Below are 24,787 nucleotides of genomic sequence, written 5' to 3'. Positions count from 1 at the left end.
ATCTATATTTTGCTAGTAGTTAAGATATAGAGCAATAGCCATTGTAACCATATGATTTATAAGCTTCTTTAATAAACCTGTAACTGTTTAAGTTTTAACCTGACTCTTTCAGTTGCTGTAACAGAACCAAGCACAATTTAAAAGAACTTCAGCCGGTCTTAAGGGACAGATATAGGGAGCCCTGACCGTCGGCTGACACCCCCGGGGCTTCCAAAGTTGAGTAGCCTCGATCTATGCGCTCTAGAGACTCCTGCCATATTGCTGGCCACAAGACCTAGTGCAGCTTCCATTGGGACAAGAGTCCCCTATCCACAGCAGGTATAGTCATGCTACGCAGTGTCTGCAACATGGCTGACAAATGTGCCATATCTGGTGGGGATTTGGCCAGGTAAGAGCTACTGAAGTGCATGAAGTGGTGCCCCACACTCAACTTGGTGGCGTTTGTCAGGATGTAAGGAGATAACTTTTGAGCAACACATTTGATCACTTCTAAAACTCTGGGAAACGTTCTAGGCATCAATAGGCAGAGTGAAGGAAGTAAAATTTCCTGAAATTTTGGAGGAATGGAAAAAACCAGCTCCCTTTTCCCATGAAAATGGAAATTCTGAAAAAAATTGAAGTATCTGCAGTAGTTACTTGCTTATTAAAACTAAACTTTATTTACTTCTTTAAGAAGGAGAAATATATTCTGTATAATTTAACTAGCACATAAAAGGTACTGTTGAATATATTAATGAAATAGATAAGTACCGATTCTTTAGTTTAAATTCAGATGATAATGATGAACATAGTTAGTATTAGGAAAGAAGCTGCAACTTCACACTAAGGTATTTAAGTGTATTTTTTAACCTCTTGGCACATAGGAAACTATTATAAAATGTTGAAAATACAAAGCACCACTATTGTTACAAACTAAAGGGAAGATTATATTTCACAAAGGGTATGTAAACAGACCTGGCTTAACATTATCATGCAGACAGTGGCACCATTTCAGCTTTTGGTGGGGGAAGAAGGGAGTGAGAGCCAGGGGAACGGACTGAACAGACAGAGGACAGAGACTTCAGCAGTGTTACTGAGTATGCTCAGTACAAGCCAAGCACCAAATGGAGGGTGAGGGGAGAACCAACCTCATCCGCCCTTCCTCACACATCATCTCTATCCAGGGGCTACTAAGGCATTGAAAAACTCATTCCCTACCCATTTTTGCTAATAGCCATTGATGGACCTTGAACTTATTTTGTTCTTATTGGAACCCTGTTATGGATTGGGCCTTTCCACCATCTCCGGGAAGATTTCCACAAGTTAACTATGAAAAAATAATTTTGTTTGTGTTAAGTCTGCTGCCTATAACTTTAATTGGGTCAGCTTCTTGGGTTCTGTTAGTGAAGGAATGAATAACATATCCTTATTCTATTTTTCTACTCCGTTCATGATTTTCTACACATCTGGCATATCCCCTCACCCTTTAGTCAGTTCTTTTCCAAGCTGAAAATTCAGTCTTATTAATCTCTCCTCATATAGAAGCTGTTCCTTACCACTAATTATTTCTGTTGTCCTTTCTGTAGCTTTTCCAAATACAATCTATCTTTTTTTACAGGGGGTGACCAGATCTGTCTACAATATTCAAGATGTCGGCATAAAATGACTTTATAGAGAAGCAATATGCTATTTTGTGTTATCTATTTTTTTCCCCCTAAGGATTCCCAATATTCTGTTAGCTTTTTAGTTTTTAGACTGCCATTGCACATTGAACAAATGTTTTCAAGAACTATCCACAAAGATTCCAAGATCTCTTTCTTGAGTAGTAACAGCTATTTTAGAACCCAGAATTTTGGATATATAGTTAGGATTATATTTTCCCATGTGCATTACTTTGCAGTTATCAACACTGAATTCTATCTTCCCTTGTGTTGCCCAGTCACCTGGTTTTGTGAAATTCCTTTGTAACTCTTTGCACTCAGCTTTGGATTAGTCGCTGTTCACCCCTTTTTCACAAACATTTATAAGTTTGAAAGCATTGATCCAAAAGCAAATCCCAGCAGCGCAACTCTCAATCCTACTCTTTTTTTCCTCCTAGCTCTTAAGTGAAGTACCCAGCAATGATTTGAAGATGATGAAATGATCCTTCAATTATTTGAATGCCAAGCCTTTTCTTATTCTTAATCACCGTGCCTCCCTCTTTTTATAACAAACTCCCTGCCCCATGGGCAAAACTGTAAGCAGCTCAAACTCTGTTGCAGTTAAGATTTACCTCTGGAGTCAGGGCATGAAGCTTAAAGCAGACCTCAAGTATGAAATCCAGGGGTTTTAAATTCAAGAGGGGGGCTATTGTCCCCCCAGAGCCCAATAAATGGTGCCCTTACATGCAGATATAAACAACATTTATGTTTCTACAAGGGTTTCAATTCATCACAGTCATCTCATGTGATTAAGTCAAAAAATGAATCATGATTAAGCACAGTTTTAATCATGCAATTAAACAATAGATTACCAATTGACATTTATTAAATATTTAGGATGCTTTTCTACATTTCCAAATATATTTATTTCAATTGGAATACAAAATACAAAGTTTACAGTATTCACTTTGTATTATTTTTATTACAAATATTTGCATTATAAAAATGATGAACAAAATAAATATATTTCAGTTGACCTTGCACAAGTCAACTGTAGTGCAATCTCTTTATTGTGCAAGTGCAACTTACAAATGTAGATTTATTTTTGTTACATAATTGAACTCAGAAATAAAACAATGTAAAACTTTATAGCCCATAATGCCACTTTTTCTGGCACTCACTACGAGAAACAAGTTTGTTTACCTTTACTGGAAATAATGCTGCCTTGGGGAAGAGTTGTATGTCTCCTGCTCTGTGTTTTACCCACATTCTGCCATATATTTCACATTACAGCAGTTTTGGATGCTGACCCAGCATATGCTGTCCATATTAAGAATATTTTTACTGCAGATTTGACAAAATGCAAAGAAGATATCTGAGACAGGTTGGATCATAGAAATCCCCTTGGAATTGTCCCCCAGTGTGCTGATCAAGCCTCTGATGCTCACCTTCCTGCTCTTTGGGGCTTCCCACCACTCTGTCCTAGTGGGCCAGAAGTTCTGGTTTCCCCCTGACGATGCTGAAGCAGTTCAGCTTTAAGAGGATTCAGCTATATAATCCAGGAACCACCCCCAAAATAGACCAAAACCCCAAATAAATCCATCTTATTCGGTGTAAAACTTTTACACTGAGAAAGCTTATAAGGTCACCTCCTTTTATCAATGAGAGACATGGACAGTGGTTGTTCTTCTGGCAGGTAATAATTATTTACACTGGGCTTGATAATAAACAAAAGTGTTTTTATTGCATATAAAACATAGGATTTAAGTGGTTGCAAGTAAAAACAAACAGATCAAAGTAAGTTACTAAGTTAAAATAAACAAAAAATGCCAACTAGTTCTAATCCACTAAGAAACTTGTTACAGGCAAATTCTTACCCGAAACATCTGTTCTTATCTCAGACAGAGTATTTCAGGTCAGTGTTGATCTTTATTCTGGCCTGGGTCTACAGCTTTTTTCAGAGTTCTTTGTTGCCAAGTTTCTTCACATGTATCCTTTTAGGGTGGGTGAGAAAGTTTCACGGGACAGCTGAAGACAAAGACCTGATAGCTTTCCATTCCTTAAACAGACTTTCCCTCAGTGGGGCGACGTGGACGGGGGAGGAGGGAGGTGAGAGGTGGGAAGACCCTTTCTTTAGACTGCCCATCCCTAAGGAAAAATACCAGATTACAGATGGATTCCAATACCAGGTGGCATAGTCACATGTCTTTCTGGAATCAACAACGGTTAGGGCTTACAGGACAAACAAGACCTTTCAGAGGTTGTTGGTTTGAATACAGAAACATTAAGTTCCTAAAGTATCACTAATGCCCTTCATTAGCACATTTAGAATTAAAATCACATTCACAATTCACATATCTAACTTCACATACAAGAACGACACATGTATAAAAATAGGATATACAGATTCAGCACTACATTACTTGTATTAAGTGAACTGAAAAAGAATATTTCTTTTATTTTTACAGTGCAAATATTTATAATAAAAAAGTGAGGACCATACACTTTGTATTCTGTGTTGTAAAAAAAATCCAAAAACATATATATATTTTTGTATTCTGGATGTTTATATGGATTCCATTTTTTTAAGAGCACAGCATTTTTAAGAACACAATTAATTACATGATTAGTCACAATTCATTTCCTTAATCACTTGACAGTCCTCATTTCTAGGGAAATATTTATTCATTGTGCTTACTTATTATTAGAAAGCATTTTGAAGGCCTGATAGGCAGAAGTAATGATATTATTTTAAACGTTCCTTTAAATATTTATTCACTCGTCATTCTGAGAGAAAATACGTCATATTAACAGTTTCTTTTCAATCTTCCCCAAAATTTCCAATCATTCCAGAAAAAGCCTCAGAAAAGAAATGCCATAAAAATTTTCCCAGCAAGATTTCAATTGTTCTTCTGGATCTCACATTTGAAGAGCTCTACTGATTTTCCTAAAAATCAGAAAACTGGAAAAGCCCTGAATGTTGTTCCTTACTCTCTGTGCTGTGACTCACCTAACAGTGCTGGGGTGGATTCAGAGCCAGCAGAAGGAGTCAGAGGTAGAGGAGAGAAAAGGAGACTTTGTTCTTTCCACACATGCTGTCTCCATAAGCCTGCTCCATATTTAGCGAAAGAGAGGTCAAGAGGATACCAGCCATAGGCTTGTCCCTTTCCATCAATGGGCACTGATGGAATTAAGCCTCCTTCACTGGAGGCTGAGGATAGTGAAAAGTGAAGGACACGGAGTGCCTGGCACAAAGGGAAGGAGAGAATGTGGGTGCCAAATACAGCTCCTGGTGTGAGGCAGGAGAATGCATGGAGCCCTGAGATATGCAGTGATCTGATATGTATGTATTACAGGACCATTTCTGTGCTCCATAAATGCAGGATATGAGGTGTAACTGTCACCAGAGAGTGTTACTTCTTTAGCTCAAGCTGTAGTAGTTTATGCTTTTAGCGTTAGAAGTTCCCAGTTCAGTCCCTGATGTATCAGCCAAGAAGGCAGCCATCTCACACCTAGCTCATGGGGCAAATGCAAGTGCCTCTGGTATGTTCCATGAGCTTGGAGTATGGACACAATGACATGCACCACCCGCTACTGAATAGTTACCCCCTGCTTTTTATGTTTCGTCCTTTCCAGAGTCTCCCCTGAGGGGATCTTTGACACCAGAACAGGATAGGACATGTTAGTCTGTAACTATAAAAACAACCAGGACACCTGTGGCTCCTTAGAGACTAACACTGTATTAATTTATTAATCATGAGCAACTATTTATTACCTAATAACCGTGTTCATCTCTAAGTTGCAACAGGACTCCTTCCTTGTTCTCTTGCTTTGGATTTTGTCACCAACTGCAAGAAGAGGAAACTAATAAAAAGGAGAACACAAGGGAAGGGGAAATTTTTTCTTTTGAAATTTGAATCTTGCCACATAGTGAAATTAAACTTACACCTTATCACACACAACCGTCATAGTGACAGAAGCTAGTTTGTTTTAATTATAAACACCAAACTTAATCACGTCTGATAGGGCTATTTTGAATAAAGAGGGAAGGAACCTTCTAGGATATATAAAGCTCTTCAAAACAACCATCTTCTCAGAGAAGAGAAACTGAAGACAGGTGAGTGAAATACTAAGCTCATTAGGAGTGGGACTAGTCTCTATTCTACTCATTAGTAAAATCCAATGGGTGGTAATGGAAGGCCATTTCTTGTCTCATTTACTTCAATGAAACTCTGCCTGAGAAATGACTCCATCATTTGCTCTTTAATAGTTGTTAATGTGTCTCTGCTGGACATTGAGTTCTGGATAAGAGGCATCTGCTGATTATTCAGATTACTTTAGACTAGAAAACTAGATTCACAGAGCAGCTACAAAGGAGTTTAAAGATGATAATCCCCTCTGCACTGCTCAAATAAAAAGGTGAATTTAGCAAACATCCGCACAGAGTATGCAAGATATCACGACACAGAAAAAAGTGCATTTATAGCAGTAGTGGGTCATATTAACACCATGAAGAATTTAACGTCCTGATTGAATATTACAAGGGTTTGTATTTAGAAATAAGATAAAATAAGGAACTGGGGAAACTTTTGGGATAGGGGGAGCCTATATAGGAAGGATGGGCTCCACCTAAATCAAAGTGGATCCAGACTGCTGGTACTTACCATTAAAAAGGTCGCAGAGCAGTTTTTAAACTAAGAGATGGGGGAAAGCCTATTGGTGCAGAGGAACACATAGATTTGACAGAGGAGAGTCTATTGATAGATATTCTCTAGGTTTTAGTCAGCAGGAGAGGATGGAAGAGGATAAAGTATGAGCCAGATAAGACAAAAAACATTCATATAAAAAAGAATCTGACACATCAGAAAAGGGCAGACAAATAAACAGTGGCAAGTTTTTAAAGTGCTTGTACACAAATGCTAGAAGTCTAAAAAATAAGATGGGTGAATTAGAGTGCCTCGTGTTAAAGGAGGATACTGATATAATAGGCATCACAGAAACCTGGTGGAGTGAGGACAATCTATGGGACACAATCATTCTGGGGTACAAAATATATCAGAAGGACAGAACAGGTCGTATGGGTTGGGGAGTGGCACTATATGTGAAAGAAAATTTAGAATCAAATGAAGTAAAAATCTTAAATGAATCAACATGTTCCATAGAATCATTATGGATAGTAATTCCCTGCTCTAATAAGAATAAAGCAGTAGGGATCTATTATCGACCACCTGACCAGGACAGTAATAGTGACTATGAAATCCTAAGGGAGATTAGAGAGGCTACCAAAATAAAGAATTTAATAATAGTGGGGGATTTCAACTATCCCCATATTGACTGGGTACATGTCACCTCAGGACGAGATGCAGAGACAACATTTCTTGATACCTTAAATGGCTGCTTCTTGGACCAGCTGGTACAGGAACCCACAAGGGAAAAGGCAATTCTCAATTTAGTCCTGAGTGGCGTGCAGGATCTGGTCCAAGAGATAACTATAACAGGGCCTCTTGGAAATAGTGACCATAATATAATAACATTTAACATTACTGTTGTGGGAAATACACCTCAGCAGCCCAACACTGAGGGATTTAATTTCAAAAAGGGGAACTATGTAAAAATGAGGAGCTTAGTTAAACAGAAATTAAAAGGTACAGTGACTAAAGTAAAATCCCTGAAAGCTGCATGGAAACTTTTCAAAGACACCATAATAGAGGCTCAAATTAAATATATACCCCAAATTTTCAAAAAATAGGAGAAGAACTAAAAAAGCGCCACCGTGGCTTAACAACCATGTAAAAGAAGCAGTGAGAGATAAAAAGACATCTTTTAAAAAGTGGAAGTCAAATCCTAGTGAGGTAAATAGAAAGGAGCATAAACACTGTCAAATTAAGTGTAAAAATGTAATAAGAAAATCCAAAAAGGAGTGTGAAGAACAGCTAGCCAAAAACTCAAAAGGTAATAGCAAAATGTTTTTCAAGTACACCATAAGCAGGAAGCCTGCTAAACAACCAGTGGGGCCACAGGGCGATCAAGATACAAACGGAGCACTTAAAGACGATAAAGTCATTGCGGAGAAACTAAATGAATTATTTGCTTCAGTCTTCACAGCTGAGGATGTTGGGGAGATTCCCAGACCTGACCCGTCCTTTGTGGGTGACAAATCAGAGGAACTGTCACAGACTGAAGTGTCATTAGAGATGGTTTTAGAATTAATTGATAAGCTTAACAGTAACAAGTCACCGGGACCAGATGGCATTCACCCAAGAGTTCTAAAAGAACTCAAATGTGAAATTGCAGAACTATTAACTATGGTTTGTAACCTATCCTTTAAATCAGCTTCTGTACCCAATGACTGGAAGATAGCTAATGTAACATCAATATTTAAAAAGGGCTCTAGAGGCGATCCCAGCTGTTACACACTGGTAAGTCTAACATCAGTACCGGGCAAATTAGTTGAAACAATAGTAAAGAATAAAATTCTCAGACACTTAGAAGAAGATAATTTGTTCGGCAAAAGTCAACATGGTTTCTGTAAAGGGAAATCATGTCTTACTAATCTATTAGAGTTCTTTGAGGGGAGTCAACAAACATGTGGACAAGGAGGATCCAGTAGATATAGTGTATTTAGATTTCCAGAAAGCCTTTGACAAGGTCCCTCACCAAAGGCTCTTACGTAAATTAAGTTGTCATGGGATAAGAGGGAAGATCCTTTTATGGATTGAGAACTGGTTAAAAGACAGGAAACAAAGGGTAGGAATAAATGGTAAATTTTCAGAATTGAGAGGTGTAACTAGTGGTGTTTCCCCAAGGGTCAGTCCTAGGACCAATCCTATTCAACTTATTCATAAATGATCTGGAGAAAGGGGTAAACAGTGCGGTGGCAAAGTTTGCAGACAATATTACACTGCTCAAGGTAGTTAAGACCAAAGCAGACTGTGAAGAACTTCAAAAAGATCTCACCAAACTAAGTGACTGGGCAACAAAATGGCAAATGAAATTTAATGTGGATAAATGTAAAGTAATGCACATTGGAAAAAATAACCCCAACTATACATATAATATGATGGGAGCTAATTTAGCTATAACTAATCAGGAAAGAGATCTTGGAGTCATCATGGATCAGGAGCAGCCCAAGGCTGGTTGCAGCAGCTGGAGCCCTAGGCAGAGCGGCACAATCGGCGCCCCTGCCTGCACGGCCGTCAATGGCCATGATGTCATCATGGGGCACCCTGGCACCCCGTGACGTCATCATCGGGCGCCCGGGCCAGCGGCACCCTGGGCAGCTGCCTAGCTCACCTAGGCTCACGGGCTGCCCCTGTCATGGATAGTTCTCTGAAGACGTCCACGCAGTGTGCAGCGGCAGTCATAAAAGCAAACAGGATGTTAGGAATCATTAAAAAAGGGATAGAGAATAAGACGGAGAATTTCTTATTGTCATATAAATCCATGGTACGCCCACTTCTTGAATACTGAGTACTGATGTGGTCTCCTCATCTCAAAAAAAGATATACTGGCATTAGAAAAGGTTCAAAGAAGGGCAACTAAAATGATTGGGGTTTGGAATGGGTCCCATATGAGGAGAGATTAAAGAGACTGGGACTTTTCAGTTTGGAAAAGAAGAGACTAAGGGGGGATAAGATAGAGGTCTATAAAATCATGAGTGGTGTGGAGAAAGTGAATAAGGAAAAGTTATTTATTTGTTCCCATAATATAAGAACTAGGGGCCACCAAATGAAACTAATGGGCAGCAGGTTTAAAGCAAATAAAAGGAAGTTCTTCTTCACATAGTGCATAGTCAATCTGTGGAACTCCTTGCTAGAGGACGCTGTGAAGGCTAGGACTATAACAGGGTTTAAAAGAGAACTAGATAAATTCATGGAGGTTAAGTCCATAAATGGCTATTAGCCAGTATGGGTAAGGAATGGTGTCCTAGCCTCTGGTTGTCAGAGGGTGGAGATGGATGGCAGGAGAGAGATCGCTTGATCATTATATGTTCGATTCACTCCCTCTGGGACACCTGGCATTGACCACTGTCGGCAGACAGGATACTGGGATGGATGGACCTTTGGTCTGGCCCAGTATGGCCATTTTTATGTTCTTATGTAAAATTAGCAATGGGGAATGAATTATGAATGTCAACAAATCTGAATTATTGCTGAATTCAGGATTCTGAATTTATTCTCCTGGCTCTCTTCTATAGTGTAATAACCTTATTTGTGTGAGAGAGGCAGAGCTACAGTTATGGCCTCAGTCCCAGTAGTTATACAGGCAGTCCCCGGGTTACGCGGATCCGACTTATGTCGGATCCGTACTTACGAATGGGGCTTTTCTCGCCCCGGAGGACGTGGGTGGCAGGACCACCCAGATGCGCCACGGTCCCACCACCCGTGTCCTCTGGGGTGAGAAAAGCTGCTCTGCGTCTCCCTGGTCTGCTGGGGGGGGCCCCAGCAGACCAGGGAGATGCGGAACAAAGCCGCAGAGGACGCAGGCGGCGGGATCGCCCAGACGTGCCGCAGTCCCGCTGCCCATGTCCTCCGCAGCAAGAAAAACTGCTCCACATCTCCCTGGTCTGCTGGGGGGGCCCCCAGCAGACTAGGGAGATGCGGAGCAAAGACGTGGAGGATGTGGGCGGCGGGTCCCGCTGGCCACGTCTCCCTGGTCTGCTGGGGAGGGGGGGCGCTAGTGCCCCCCCCCCCAGCAGATTAGGCTTTTCTCGCTGACACCTGGGGTAGAGCAGCTGGGGTGCTGCCGGGTTGGTCCCTGCAGCGTTGAGGTGCGGTGCTGCGGGGACCTACCCGGCAGCGCCCCAGCTACTCTGTCCCAGGCGTCCAGATTCAGCCGCTGTTGAAGCTGATCAGCGGCTGATTCCAGGAAGCCCAGGGCAGAGCAACTCTGCCTCGGGCTTCCTGTAGTCAGCCGCTGGTCAGTTTCAGCAGCGGCTGAATCTGGACGCCAGTTCCGACTTACATACAAATTCAACTTAAGAACAAACCTACAGTCCCTATCTTGTACGTAACCCAGGGACTGCCTGTACACAGAATTCATTTCTGTCTCATTCAGTCAAGACAATGCCCCAGCATTTCAAACATGGTTTCTTTGTACTGTAACCCACAGAGCTAGTTGCCCTTTGTTATATTCACTGCCTTGCTTTGGGTATATTCTGCTTTCATTTTATTCAGCTGTCATGCAAGAAAGCTACAGGCCTGTATGCTGTGAGGCATGTTGCTGAAGTGAGTTAACATAAGCAGGCATTAAGTATAATTAAGCATAACAGGCAACAAGCTTTGGCTTAGCTAAAGAGCCTAAGGGTTACATTTAGATTTAGAGAACTTAGGGGAGCTTGCTCAATGGTAGGAAGTAAAAATTTACCAGTAAATGCTGCCACAAGGAACATCAAAATAATAGCCACAAATCCATGTTTGGAAAGAGTAGCGGTTATGATAGTGAGCTCAGCGGTTATGATAGTGAGTGGCAGTTACATGGATCACTACATTAAGCAAATATATCATGACTCAGAGGGGTATCTGTGTTAATCTGTAACTTAAAAACCAACAAGTAGCCCTGTGGCAACTGAGAGTCTAACAAAATATACATAGTATCATATATAATATCCAGTGGGGTCCCCCAAGGATCTGTACTGGGACCCATCCTATTCAACTTATTTATGAGTGATCTAGAGAAAGGGGTAAACAGTGAGGTGGCAAAATTTGCAGATGATACCAAACTGCTCAAGATCATTAAGACCAGGGGTGTCCAAACTTTTTTCAAAGAGGGCCAGATTTGAAGAAGTGAACATGCGTGAGGGCCGACCATTTTGCCTGACATTCTTTGAAACCATTAAAATTAAATGCAAATTAACTATTTTATGCAAAGTTTATTGCAAACGGCATACTTTTCATTTCGTCACATGGATGACAAATCTAAACAGGTGTTAAATCACTCTGCCTTTCATATCTGAAGGCCAGATGAAAAAAAAATCCAGGAAGCTGAAATATATGTCAGGAACATTGTAAAGTACATTATATATTATCAACTTTTAAGTTCAAAAAATATGAACAGGAACATAACACCAACTATACATGTTGTGTCCAAATATATTTATAACTGATTTAGACCAACTGACATTAACTGAGATTTTACAATGTATTCATCTCAATTGAAAAAAAAAACTTGCCTACACTAATGTGAAGGGTGAAACTGAGATCTGGACTGCAGCACAGGAGAGCGCAGGGCACGCTGGCCTCACGGTGGCACGGGGGCAGGGCGAACCCGCAGCCAAGCGGGGGAGCGGGGCTGCGGACGTGCCCTACAGGGCAGGGTCTAGGACTGCGGCGGCGGCGGCAGCGCGGCCCAAAGCGGCGCGCTGCGCTGCGCGCGCCAGTTAAAAGGAACACCGGGGAGCCGGGAGAAGCGGGGGCCATATTAAATCCGACCGCGGGCCGCAATTGGCCCGCGGGCTGGACTTTGGACATGCCTGATTAAGACCAAAGCAGACTGTGAAGAGCTTCAAAAAGATCTCACAAAACTAGGTGATTGAGCAACAAAATGGCAACTGAAATTTAATATTGATAAATGTAAAATAATGCACATTGGAAAATATAATCCCAACTACACTTACAATATGATGGGGACTAATCTGGCTACAACTACTCAAGATCTTGGAGTCATCATGGATAGTTCTCTGAAAACATCCACTCAGTGTGCAGCGGCAGTCAAAAAAGCAAAGAGAATGTTAGGAATCATTAAAAAGGGGATAGCAAATAAGACTTATTGCCTCTATATAAATCCATGTTACTCCTGCATCTTGAATACTGCTTATAGATGTGGTCGCCTCATGTAAAAAATGATATATTGGAAAGGGTTCAGAAAAGGGCAACAAAAATGATTAGGGGTTTAGAACAGGTCCCATATGAAGAGAGATTAAAAAGACTTGGACTTTTCAGCTTAGAAAAGAAGAGACTAAGGAGGGATATGATAGAGGTCTATAAAATCAGGATTGGTATGGAAATAGTGAATAAGGGAAAGTTGTATGCTTATTCCACAAGATAAGAACTAGAGTCACGAAATGAAATTAAGAGGCAGCAAGTTTAAAACAAACAAAAGGAAGTTTTTCTTCACTCAGCACACAGTCAACCAGTGGAACTCCTTTCCAGAGAACTTGGTGAAGGCTAGGACTTTAACAGAGTTTAAAAAAGATCTAGCTTGATTCTTGGAGGTTAGGTCCATCAATGGCTGTTAGCCAAGATGACTAAGAATAGTGCCCCTAGCCTCTGTTTCTCTGTAAATGGATGACAGGGTGGCGGGGAGGGCTCACATGAAGATTACCTGTTGTGATCCCTCCCTCTGGGGTATCTGGTATTGGCCACTGTCAGCATATAAGATACTGGGCTAGATGGACCTTTGATCTGACCTAGAATGGCCGTTCTTATGTTCTTATGACCCTTCAGCTCACTGATGAACTTGGTGCATTGCACAAAGTGGCATGGTACAGATAGTTCTGGTCTGTTGTCTCTTACCACAAAGTCCTTAAGGAAGGGTGTGAGTATGTAAGTCTAAAAGCTTATGTAAAGAGTGATACTGCCGAAAGCCCCTACACTGTATTATCTATATGGTTTTATGTAGCTTAGATTTTTATTGGCTTTGTTCCTTATTTATTTCCACAATTTATTTGGTCCTCAGGGTGAGTTTCCCTGCCATCCACCCTGAGGCTCCCCAAAAGTGCCCAAAAGCAAACTCCATAGTTTAATTCTGTAGCCTGTGAGGAAAGAACTTATTACAGTCAGAACAATTGGCCATCATACAGTCATTATTAACTTCTAAAGGGCCAGACAACATAACTTCTTCACACTAGTACTGCACGGTGAGATATTTTGATTTCTTTGCAGATTTGGATTTATTTTCTCACTCCCTTGGGTGCTTGAGAAGAACCGTCCCCATGCTATTCACGCTGATGATTCTGGGCCTTGCTGCCCTTTTTGGTGAGTCTGGGGTCTCTTTCTATTTCACTGAGCTCACTGAGAAAGCAACTGTGTAAGATTGTTGTGGCGATGAAGTGTGGGATAGGTTTTATCTCTCTGGCATCCCCAGGAGAAGGGAGCCCCTCTCTCACACGGAACATCCTTCTCTGGACAGCAGCTTGACTGTAGCCTTTGCTCCAGACTGGGGGTCCAGCCCATGGAAACTGCCTCTTTGGGGCTTGGCTCCCTGCTGGCTCATGAGGTCAAAGCAGTCCAAGAGAAAAAGGCAAAACACTCCCGATAGCCAACTAATGGACCAGTTCCCCATAGTCTCATGTAGGGTACAGGCCAATAGGGAGGAAGGGTTGGGCTGCTTGTCCCTTGTGTGTCCAAACAACTGAGGCTGAGTCTCAGGGCTCCAAAAATAAAAGCGGGTCCTGCTGTTTCCTCAGAGGACTCAGGCAGCTTCTGTGTAAGAGAAATGAGTTTGGTTCAAGAGCAAATGGAATATAAATAAACTGTTTCTGACTAATTTGGCTCTTCATATCAATATATTGTCAGAAGTGGTAATAGGATGTTTTGCATGACGGGCACCTAACACAGAGGGCAAGAGGTTTTAATCTCTAGCCTATTTTAAAGATCTCACTTTGCACAGGCAGTGACTCCTGGCTAGCAAGACCTCCACTCCCAGAGAACTCAAACCAGACCCCACAACCTATGACACAGAACCCATCTGAGAGCGGGGCAGAGTCTGATTCTTGACTTTGAATCTTTTCACTGTACTTGTGTTAATTAAAATATCTCCATTTAATTTTTCAGGTACTTCTGAAAGTCAGTCTGGATGCTATGGTGACATAAAAAGAGTCGATGCCACTGGGGCTTCCTGTGCAACTGCAAGACCAGAAGGCTTAAGCTACTGTGGTGAGTAATGGCCGCTGTTTGGTTGCTGTATTATAGCACACAGAGTCATCACAGCGGTGCACAGTATTTTACTTCTGTAAAGTACTTTCCAAGAATTAATTGATTAAACCTCATAACATTCATTTACAGATGAAGAAATTAAGACAGAGAGTAGGACTTAATAAGATTTTGGTATAACGCCACCGTCTTTAATGCAGTTACACTAGGAATGATTTTGGCACAGAGAGGTGATGGTCAATTTTTTCACATGTGGCTCCTGGCTTTCTTTTCAGGAGTGCAACTCAGACACTTAGGTCTGATTTCCAGCAGTGCTGACACAAGCACCTCTTGTTAAAGTTATCAGGAGCTGTGAATATTTCTATCCCTCAACAACTAGACCCAAGGTGTCTCTGAAGAATCCAGAATTAACAACCACTTATTAAAATATGGCCCAACTGACTTTCTCAAGGCTTATCACAAATCAGTAGCAGAGGGGGATTGGCAGGGAGGAATTTCCTCACTCCCCGACTTTTGTTTAGTCCTTGCTGTTTTACACCCGCTACATGTACATCAGATCAACAGTTTATCTGGTATTGCTGGTAAAAAATGAAGGAACTCCCTGGTCTTTCACTCTAGAAACAAAACTGGACTGACTGCCAGACCCGCCCCTGCTGAGTAGGATTGAAATTCCCTCCTAATGCAGGATGAAATGGTGCTGAGACTCCCCTGCCCCCGCCATTCAAAAGGGCCCAGGGCTCCCAGCCACCACCACCACTAACACAGGAACTGTGGTGGCCGAAGCCTCAGGCCCTTTAAATTGCTGCTGGAGCGCTGTGGGGTGCGCTCCAAGCATTTCTTATGGATGCGGGAGGTGCTGGAGTAGTAGTGCTCTGGGCAGAGCTGAGGGCTGGCTTCCCCAGCCCCGCCCATTCTGAGAGCACGGAGCTATCCCTCCCCCATTTAATGGCCTAGCATGTCTGTCAGCCCTTCACTCTACATCTGTCCCTAGGAATCCCACTCTTTTGAATTCACCTCCCAACTTTGAAGCCCCATATCACAGTCTTGTCTCTCTGGCCGTACGTAGATGGGTAGATGTCACTCCTCTTAGCCCTTATCTACATCACCCCTGCGTCATCCAGAGAGTGAGGCCTACTGAAATAAGAATTAAATCCAGATTTCACAAATTATTTCCAGGCACAATTTATTTTTCCTAGATACATCATTAACATTCATACTATGTAAAATGCAGAACACGCAAGTTGCACACGAGCAATGAGAGAGGAGAATGAAGCTCTGTGCTTAGGAAATCTCTTGCGGCTATTGCAATAAGAAACCATCTGATGACTTTTCCACTTACTACAGGAGTTCGTGCTTCAGCAGAGATTGCTCGGAAGGACTTGAGTAGAATGAACAGATATAAAACCATCATTAAGAGCGCTGCCAAAAAGTACTGTGTGGATCCATCTGTGGTTGCTGGTATCATCTCCCGAGAGTCACATGCTGGAGCTGCCCTAAAAGATGGCTGGGGTGATGGTGGAAATGGATTTGGTTTGATGCAGGTCAGTAATTGTCAATACACTAAGACCAAGCACAGCCAAGCACTTGGCAGAGAGCTAGGTGCATTTTCCGTACTGCAGCCCAGACAGAGATTGATACTTGGCCCACTGCCAGAAAATGCATTAGTGTTGAGGCACCAATGCATTGCTCTGGCATGTGTCAGACCGGGCAGTAGAGAGGCTGCCTCTTGTTCAACCTAAGAAGGTTCAACATTTTACCTTTCCACACAGAAGTTCCATTTCTCATTTGTATTATTTACTTAGGCGGCATTAACAGGGTTGCAAATCCCTGCTGTGTAAATACCAGAACAAAACAACAGTCATTAAAGTCTCAAGCTTTCATTTAAAGAGACACTATGCAGTAGTCCAGACATCTGACCTCTGTATTTGTTACCATATTGCCTCATTACAGCATCTATGATGGCATTGGTAGTGATTTTATTAAACAGAGTGGAATCTCTGATTGCAGACATTCCCCAGAGCAGGAATAGGTATTAATTGTAATATTCAAGGAAACTGGACAGCTGTGCTGTTTGTTGATGGTGGGTGTACTCTGAGTGTTGACCACATCATAACTAAACATCTAAGCATCTGTTTGTCTTTGGTTTCTTTGGCTGGGTACATAATAGGTCCATTAATTTTTCCATAACAACTTCCCATGCCCATAACATTTCTTGAAGGCTTCACTATTTTTGTTTCTCAGCTGAGAGGTATCAATAGTCAGCAGCTATGAGCAGATGAAAGGTTCGTTCTTCATTTACTTTCATGTGGCTAGTTCTACTAGGAAGGCTCTAGCCGTATTCCAAAGGATTATACAGAAATGATTTGTTGATATTTGGTTACAAATTGTATCTCAGTACTAGCCAGTGACCATATTGCACACATTTTCCTTCACCAGTTTGTCCAATACTTATCCCCTACCTATAAAAAATCCTCTTTCACTACTATTTCTCCAACACTTCTCTGTCTCCCAGTCTCCTTAACCCAATTCTTTTAGTGTTAATTAGCTATACAGAATCTTTTCCCAGTGTGTCATATACAGACTTTTGTTGTTGTTAAGAAAGCTGGCTATGAAGGTTGATATTAATTTGTTATAACTTTTTTGTTTCATAACTGACCAGTTGCCATGGCTTCTATTAGAGTTATGTTTCTGTATAAAACAGCTTTCTTAGAAAGTTGAAAACATAATTCCCTAACTTTAGAGTACTGGTACCATGGAAGAATGGGCCAGTTAATGTTAGTTTTGTTATCTAAATGTGTTTAAAAAGTTTCTTTATTGAACAGATGTCCAACCATATGCATTCTATGGCTCTCCCAATTTTTAAAAATCATAGAATGCTAGACCTGGAAGGGACCTTGTGAAGTCATCAAGTCCAGTCCCCTGCCCTCACGGCAGTTCCAAACACCATCTAGATAGGCATCTGTCGAACCTCCTCTTAAATATCTTCTCTGATGGAGATTCCACAACATCCCTAGGCAATTTATTCCACTGTTTAACCACCCATGTCTAGCCTAAACCTCCCTTGCTGCATTTTAAGCCTATTGCTTCTTGTCCTATCATTAGAGGCCAAGAAAAACAATTTTTCTCCCTCCTCCTCGTAACATCCTTTAGATACTTGAAAACCACTATCATGTCCCCTCTCAGTCTTCTCCTTTCCAAACTCAACAAGCCCAGTTTTTTCAGTCTTCCCTCATAGCTCATGTTCTCTAAACCTTGAATCATTCTTGTTGATCTTCTCTGGACCTTCACTGGTTTGTGAGCTAGATTATTTGCAAGGGTATCATTAGAGAGGAGGAATAAGTATCTTCTTTCTAGTTCAATCCCAAATGTTTAGAATCGCCTTTGCTCTAGCATGTGTGTGATTCCTGGAGGGTGTGATTTTTTTTAAAATTAATCCATGATAAACTAGGAATGTTTACACTGCCACATTAACTGGATGTTGCATTGTAAAGCCAGTCTCCCCTGCATTTAACACTTCACTTTTACATCAAAAGCTAAGTATGGGACACTTCCAGTCCACTTAATTAGCCTCACTAGTACAAGTCCTATAATTGACAGGTACCCTTTTTTCCTCGTTATAAAATACTTGGTTTCTGACTGTTATTCTTCTCTGGTTCATTATCTGATGAAGAGTGTCTTATCTACAAAAGTGATAGAAATGTAGCCGGGTTAGTCTGGTGTAGCTGAAACAAAATACAGGACTATGTAGCACTTTAAAGACTAACAAGATGGTTTATTAGATGATGAGCTTTCGTGGGCCAGACCCACTTCCTCAGATCAAATAGTGGAAGAAAATAGTCACAGCCATATATACCAAAGGATACAATTTAAAAAAAATGAACACATATGAAAAGGACAAATCACATTTCTGTTCTGATGTGTAGGAGATGCAAAGTCAGATGCAAAGTGGGTCTTTGCCCACGAAAGCTTATGCTCCTACACTTCAGTTAGTCTATAAGGTGCCACAGGACTCCTCACCACTTTTGCAGATTCAGACTAACACAGCTACCCCGCTGATACTATTTCAAAATAGCGAGTCCACACTGAGTGGACCCTGAACCAAAGTTAAGGCTGGCTGGAACCAGTGCTGGCAGGGCATCAGGTTAGGACTTAGTGTGTGGGGCTGCTGCCTGAGGCTAACTGAGCTCTGTGCCTAAAGGGACCCTACCCCACTCCGGACAGACAGTTCTCAGGGTTCCCCATCCCCAAAAGCTGGAGCCCCCTCCTATAGCCCAAAGCTTTCCCCCTCGTCCCCACCCTGGAGTAGGGATGTGAGGGTATGTCTACACTACCCCGCTAGTTCGAACTAGCGGGGTAATGTAGGCATACCGCAATTGCAAATGAAGCCCGGGATTTAAATTTCCCAGGCTTCATTTGCATAAGCGGGGCGCCGCCATTTTTAAATCCCCGCTCGTTGGAACCCCGTGCCGCGCGGCTACATGCGGCACAAACTAGGTAGCACTTTAAACCTAGTTCGAACTACCATTACTCCTTGTGGAATGAGGAGTAACGGTAGTTCGAACTAGGCTTCCTAGTTCGAACTACCTAGTTCGTGCCGCGTGTAGCCGCGCGGCACGGGGTTCCAACGAGCGGGGATTTAAAAATGGCGGCGCCCCACTTATGCAAATGAAGCCCAGGAAATTCAAATCCTGGGCTTCATTTGCAATTGCGGTATGCCTACATTACCCCGCTAGTTCGAACTAGCGGGGTAGTGTAGACATACCCTCACGTCCTTCCACATACCCCTCCCTAGCCCCCTTCTTGATGTCAAACAAAAGACACGTATGTTCAAAAATAGAAACTGGGTATATTGAACAAAAATGGGGGGGGAATGAACCTCTGGGGAGACTGGGAAAAGGAGGTGAGAGAGGGAAAGAGAGAGGGTGCGAGAGGGGAGGGGGAAACCTGAGAGGAGGGAGCTTGAATGGGGAAGCAAGGGGAAGAAGGGGGAGGGGAAGCTCAGGGCTCAGGGTTGGGGGTCTCGCCGGACCAACTTGATCTTCATACAAACCTGCTCCTGGATTCGCATGTGGCCTTTGGTGGCCAGGCTTGCAGCTATCCTGCCAAAGACGGCCGCATTCCTCCGTCTAGTGCGGAGATCATGGACGTTGGGGACATCCCCCCCAAACCTGAATAAGGTCCATGATCTCCACCCTGGAACAGGAAGGCACCCAGCTTCTCCAGCCCCTGTCAGGCTCCTGGGAGCTGGCAGACTGCTCCTGGGGAGCAGTGGAGGGCTGGCTGCCAGTGGCTTGCTGGCTAATGTTTTGGGGCCACTGGGTCAAGGGCCCCGGTGGCCACTGCTGGCTCTGGGCTGGCAGGCTTGGAGCTGGCACAGGCACTGTGGCCAGAGTCTACCCCTTTAATGGCTCTGGGGCTGGGAGACAGGAGAGTAAGTTTTCCTGGTTGTGGCCAGAGTGACCACCAGGGCTCCTTGGGAAGGGCTGGAGGCCCCCTATTTCGAATTAAGTGTCTACACAGCACTTAATTCGAAGTAGCTATTTCAAATTTGGTGTTACTCCTTGTAGAATGAGGTTTACCAACTTCGAATTAAGCACTCCGCTATTTCAAATTACAGGCAGTCCCCGACTTACGCGGATCCGACTTATGTCAGATCCGCACTTACGAACGGGGCTTTTCTCGCCCCGGAGCTCATAGGCGGCGGGTCGCCACCCGTGTCCTCTGGGGAAGAAAAGCTTCTCCCGGTCTCCCTGGTCTGCTGGGGGGGTCCAGCAAAGCCGCTGGACCCCCCCAGCAGACCAGGGGGACAGGAGCAAAGCCGCCCAGGCGGCGGGGATCCCGCCGCCTGGGCGGCTTTGCTCGGGTCTCCCTGATCTGCTGGGGGGGAGGGGGCGCAGCTAGTGCGCCCCCCCCCCCAGCAGACCAGGCTTTTGTTGCGGGACGCCTCGGGTAGAGCAGCTGGGGTGCTGCCGGGTTGGTCCTGTGGGAACCTACCGGGCAGCGCCCCAGCTGTTCTGTCCCAGGCTCCAGATTCAGCAGCTGTTGAAACTGATCAGGCTGATTCCAGGAAGCTGGGGGCAGAGCAACTCTGCCTCCGGCTTCCTGTAGTCAGCCCCTGGTCAGTTTCAGTGGCAGCAGCTGAATCTGGAGCCAGTTCCTACTTACATACAAATTCAACTTAAGAACAAACCTATAGTCCCTATCTTGTACGTAACTCGGGGACTGCCTATAATTTTGAAATAGGGGTTTGCATGTATAGACGCTATTAAAGTTAATTCGAAATAATGGCTGTTATTTCAAATTAATTTTGCAGTGTAGACATACCTAAGGTGCCATAGGACTACTTGTTGTTTTTACAGTTACAAACTAACATGAGACTTTTTAGCTCTTCAAAGGCAGTAACTTTCTTCTTTACTTGTCAAATTAACTTTGTAGCCTTAATCTCAGGGATCAACTCCCAAATGTCCATTTTGGTAGTTATTTGATTTTCTTCTGTACTTGGCATTTTTTCCTGATTTGGCTGCTATGTACTGTCTTGGAAGCTGAGAAGCTCACACTCTGAGCCAGAAACACTGTCAGCGAGGTATCTTTTAAATGTTTAGATTTCGGGGTGGGGGAAATTGTGCTCCAAATTTGGGGGAGAATTTAGAAGGCTTAGGGGTGGATGGAGACAGATGTCTCTGCTATCCCCTCAGAATTCAGACTTCAGGTAGCCATGTTAGTCTAGCCCCTTGATGATCTCCATGCCCTCATTGTATATGCTTCTTGAGGCAGGACCAGTGGGACATATATACAGCAGCAGCAGGCATTGCTCAGTGCTAGCCAGTTAATTAATTACTATAACTTGAAATGGCAAAGAAGATGCAATTTAAGATAAATCCTTTTTCATTAGCACTATCCAGTGTATTATCCATCAGTGTTTATGCTGGGATTACAGCAAGAAGTACCGTGAAGATGAAAACTTGACTAATTTCTCAATTTGCAGTTTAAGACTTTAAGTTATGTACAGTGTGCTGGGAGGGAAGAATAGTATAAACACATTATCTTTTTCAGAAGTAATGTTATCTCTGGCCCTTCTAGGTTGATAAACGCTCCCATAGACCAGTTGGAAAATGGAATAGCCAGGAACATCTCAATCAGGGGACAGGCATCCTTGTTAGTATGATAAATGGAATCAAAAGAAAGTTCCCTAAATGGACCAAGGAACAACAGCTGAAAGGTACAGTATAGACTGTATTCCGGACAGGAGCTAAGGGGACTTCTAGCACAAAAATCACGTTAACGATTTTTTTTGTTACTGATATTTTTAACATTTTACTGCTTATTATTCCAAGTACCCTGTATTATTTTTTTAACTATTGATGCTGTTTGTCTATTTTCTTATTTTGCATAGTTTGGGCAGTGAAACTAGATTAGTCAATTTTAGCATTTTTCCCCATTCTGTAGCATGGGTTTCCTTTCCAACACTAGATGGGGAACATTCATAAATTCTGCCCCCACCCACCCAATCTAGTTTATATTGACATTTGGGCCTCTACTGTTTCGCCATGAATGAAATCTGGTGCCTTTGAAGGCAATGAGAGTTTTGCAGTTTATTTGAATCAATTCAAAACTTCACCCCATATCTCTGTAGGTGTGTGGGTGTGGGTGCATTTTTAGGAAGTATACAGAGCTTCAGGGGACTGCAAAACTGTGTGGTACAACATGGAGCAGAGATTCAGAAAGGGGAGAAGAATGAAGTGCAAGCTCATGTTTTCACTTTCTCCCATATAGTTATTTGTAGGGCTGAATGTAAAGTAACATGGTAATTGGGTCTTATGTTCTATTAAGAACAGGCCTGGTACAAAGATGGAGGGCTTCTATTTGAATGTTCTGAGCCAAATGGTTCAGCAAGCTACTGACATTTGCTCACATCAAAACCAAAAAGCTCCCCGATCGTGGGTGGATTCAGACTTCTTTTATTCAGTCTCAGAGGGGTAGCTGTGTTAGTCTTCAACTAAAGAAACTTAAAAAACAACAACAGTCCTGTAGCACCTTAGAGATGAAAAATATATAGCTAGTACAATGAGCTTTTGTGGGCACAACCCACTTATTCAGATGCTAAAATATTTTGTCATCTGAAGAAGTGGGTTGTGCTCTCTAAAGCAGTGGTTCTCAACCGTGGGCCATATGGCTCCCAAGGAGCCACACCCTACCTCTAGGAGGCCACATGGAAAAAACGGATCATTAGGTAACTTATGTACCTTTTTTCCAACTAACAGTGGCTATGAGGGGGGCCACAGAGGTAAACAAGGCTCAGAAGGTGGCCAGGAGCAAAAAAAAGGTTGAGAAACACTGCTCTAAAGCTCATGATACTATCTATCTATCTACCTTTTTTGGTTAGTCTTTATGGTGCTAAAAGGACCACTGCTGTGTTTAAGTTCTTTTATTCAGTTACTGTGTAGTAAAGACACTGGCTATGCATGAATTCTTCATTTATTTTGTTTGTAATAAGCTAAATCAAGACAGATCTGTCTGGAATTATTTGTGCTTTTTCATTTTAAGACTGTTACTTTAAAATTCCCTTTTATTGTTTCAGGTGGGATTTCTGCCTACAATGCAGGAGTAGGAAACGTCCGAACCTATGCTGGAATGGATATTGGCACAACCCACAATGATTATGCCAATGATGTAGTTGAACGAGCCAAGTTTTATAAGAGAAATGGATATTGAATATGGGCGTTTTCTTTTCAGATATACAATGGTTCTTGCAGTGACTAGTGTTCAGGAAAGATACTATATATTTGGGGGAGATCAGAAGCTGGAACCTGCAAAATTTAATGCTGTAAATATTGTCATTGACTGAATGGGAAGACTTGCTTAAATAAGAGTTAACAGTCTCAGCCACCAAATTTTTACATTCTCCAGTCTTGGATATATGGTAATTTCAAAACAAATTTGGTCTTGGTCTTACTAAAAGGAATAGTAATAATCAGAGAGGATAGACCATTATTAAAATGCTTGTTTCTCTGGATTATTAAAGCTTCTCTATCTGACTATTGCTAATCATCTGCCTTCCAATTTTCAAGCAACAACATAAGATATTTCAATATCTACTGCTGTCTTAACAATAAAAAAGGAAAGTAATCCGTTGGGAAAGGAAGCCTGTATTTTCAATCTTTGTGATTTATTTTGATCATATATTTTCCATTGCAGATGGACACAGGTGAGACAACAGACTCACTGGACAAGGGTGCCATTAATAGGAGACTAGGAGGGCAGTAGCCCCACTCTTGAGTTTGAACCCCCTGGATTTCATACTTGAGATATGCTTAAATTTGCATGCCCTGATTCCAGATGTAGTTCCTAAATGCAACTGAATTTGAGCTGCTTGCAGCTTTGCCTTTGGGACAGGGAGTCTGTTATGAAAAGAGAGAGGGGTGGGGTGATTAAGAATAACAAAAGGCTGGGCATTCCAGTAACTGAGGAATCATTACATCATCATGAAAGCCTTGCTGGATACTCCACTTAAAAGATAAGGGGGAAAGAGTAGGAATGAGTGTTGTGCTGTAGGGATCTGCATTTGTATTACTGTGCAGTGACAGTCTAAAAACTAAAAAGCTAACAAAATAACAGGAATCATTAGGACATGAGCAGATATTAAAACAAAATACCATATTGCCTCTAGATAAAGTCATGCTATGCCCACATCTTGAGTACTGTACGCAGATCTGGTCAACCCATCTGAAAAAAAGATAGATTGTATTTGGAAAAGGTACAGAAAGAACAAAAGAAATTATTAGGGGTAAGGAGCAGCTTCCATATGAGGAGAGATTAACAAGACTGTGACTTTTCAGCTTGGAAAAGAAATGGCTAAAGGATGGGGGGATATGTTAGATGGCTAGAAAATCATGAACAGTGTGGGAAAAAGAATAAGGAACTGTTATTTATTTCTTCACTAACATAACACAAGAAGCTGACCCAATAAAATGTATAGGCAACAGATTTAAAACAAAGTAAATTATTTTTTCACAATCAATTTGTAGAACTCTTTGCCAGGAGATGGTGGAAAAGCCCAAACCATAACAGGATTCCAATAAGAACAAAATAAATTGAAGGAGGATAGGTCCATCAGTGGCTACTAGCCAGAATGGGCAGGGATTGGGTCCCTAGCTTCTGTTTGCCAGGCACTGGGAACGCGTGACAGGTGATGGATCATGATGATTGCCTCTTCTCTTTATTTCTTCTGAAGCACCTGGCATTGGCCACTGTTGAAAGACAGGATACAGGGCTAGCAGGACCATTGGTCTGACCCAG

General features: G+C 42.3%; 1 protein-coding gene across 1 annotated transcript; it reads left to right on the top strand.

Annotated features, from left to right (window-relative positions):
• The first annotated feature begins 5,585 nt into the window (after positions 1-5,585).
• LOC102445789 (lysozyme g-like) lies at positions 5,586-23,633 on the top strand. The gene is made up of 6 exons (XM_075916771.2): positions 5,586-5,736; positions 13,502-13,594; positions 14,393-14,494; positions 15,836-16,032; positions 21,572-21,710; positions 23,070-23,633. The coding sequence occupies exons 2-6, from the start codon at positions 13,552-13,554 to the stop codon at positions 23,201-23,203; spliced, it is 615 nt and encodes a 204-aa protein (XP_075772886.1). The 5' UTR covers positions 5,586-5,736; positions 13,502-13,551; the 3' UTR covers positions 23,204-23,633.
• The last annotated feature ends 1,154 nt before the right edge of the window (positions 23,634-24,787 follow it).

Source organism: Pelodiscus sinensis, chromosome 1, assembly GCF_052426305.1.
Source record: "Pelodiscus sinensis isolate ZL-2025 chromosome 1, ASM5242630v1, whole genome shotgun sequence".
In the NCBI taxonomy this organism is placed as follows: domain Eukaryota; kingdom Metazoa; phylum Chordata; order Testudines; family Trionychidae; genus Pelodiscus; species Pelodiscus sinensis.
The sequence above is the reverse complement of the archived record's forward strand: the minus strand, read 5'-3'. Positions and strand labels throughout refer to the sequence as shown.

Coding starts and splice junctions, on each gene's coding strand:
- LOC102445789 (XM_075916771.2), top strand. CDS start 13,552: ATGCTATTCACGCTGATGATTCTGGGCCTTGCTGCCCTTTTTG. Junction 13,595..14,392: donor GGGCCTTGCTGCCCTTTTTG/GTGAGTCTGGGG, acceptor TTAATTTTTCAG/GTACTTCTGAAAGTCAGTCT. Junction 16,033..21,571: donor ATGGATTTGGTTTGATGCAG/GTCAGTAATTGT, acceptor TGGCCCTTCTAG/GTTGATAAACGCTCCCATAG.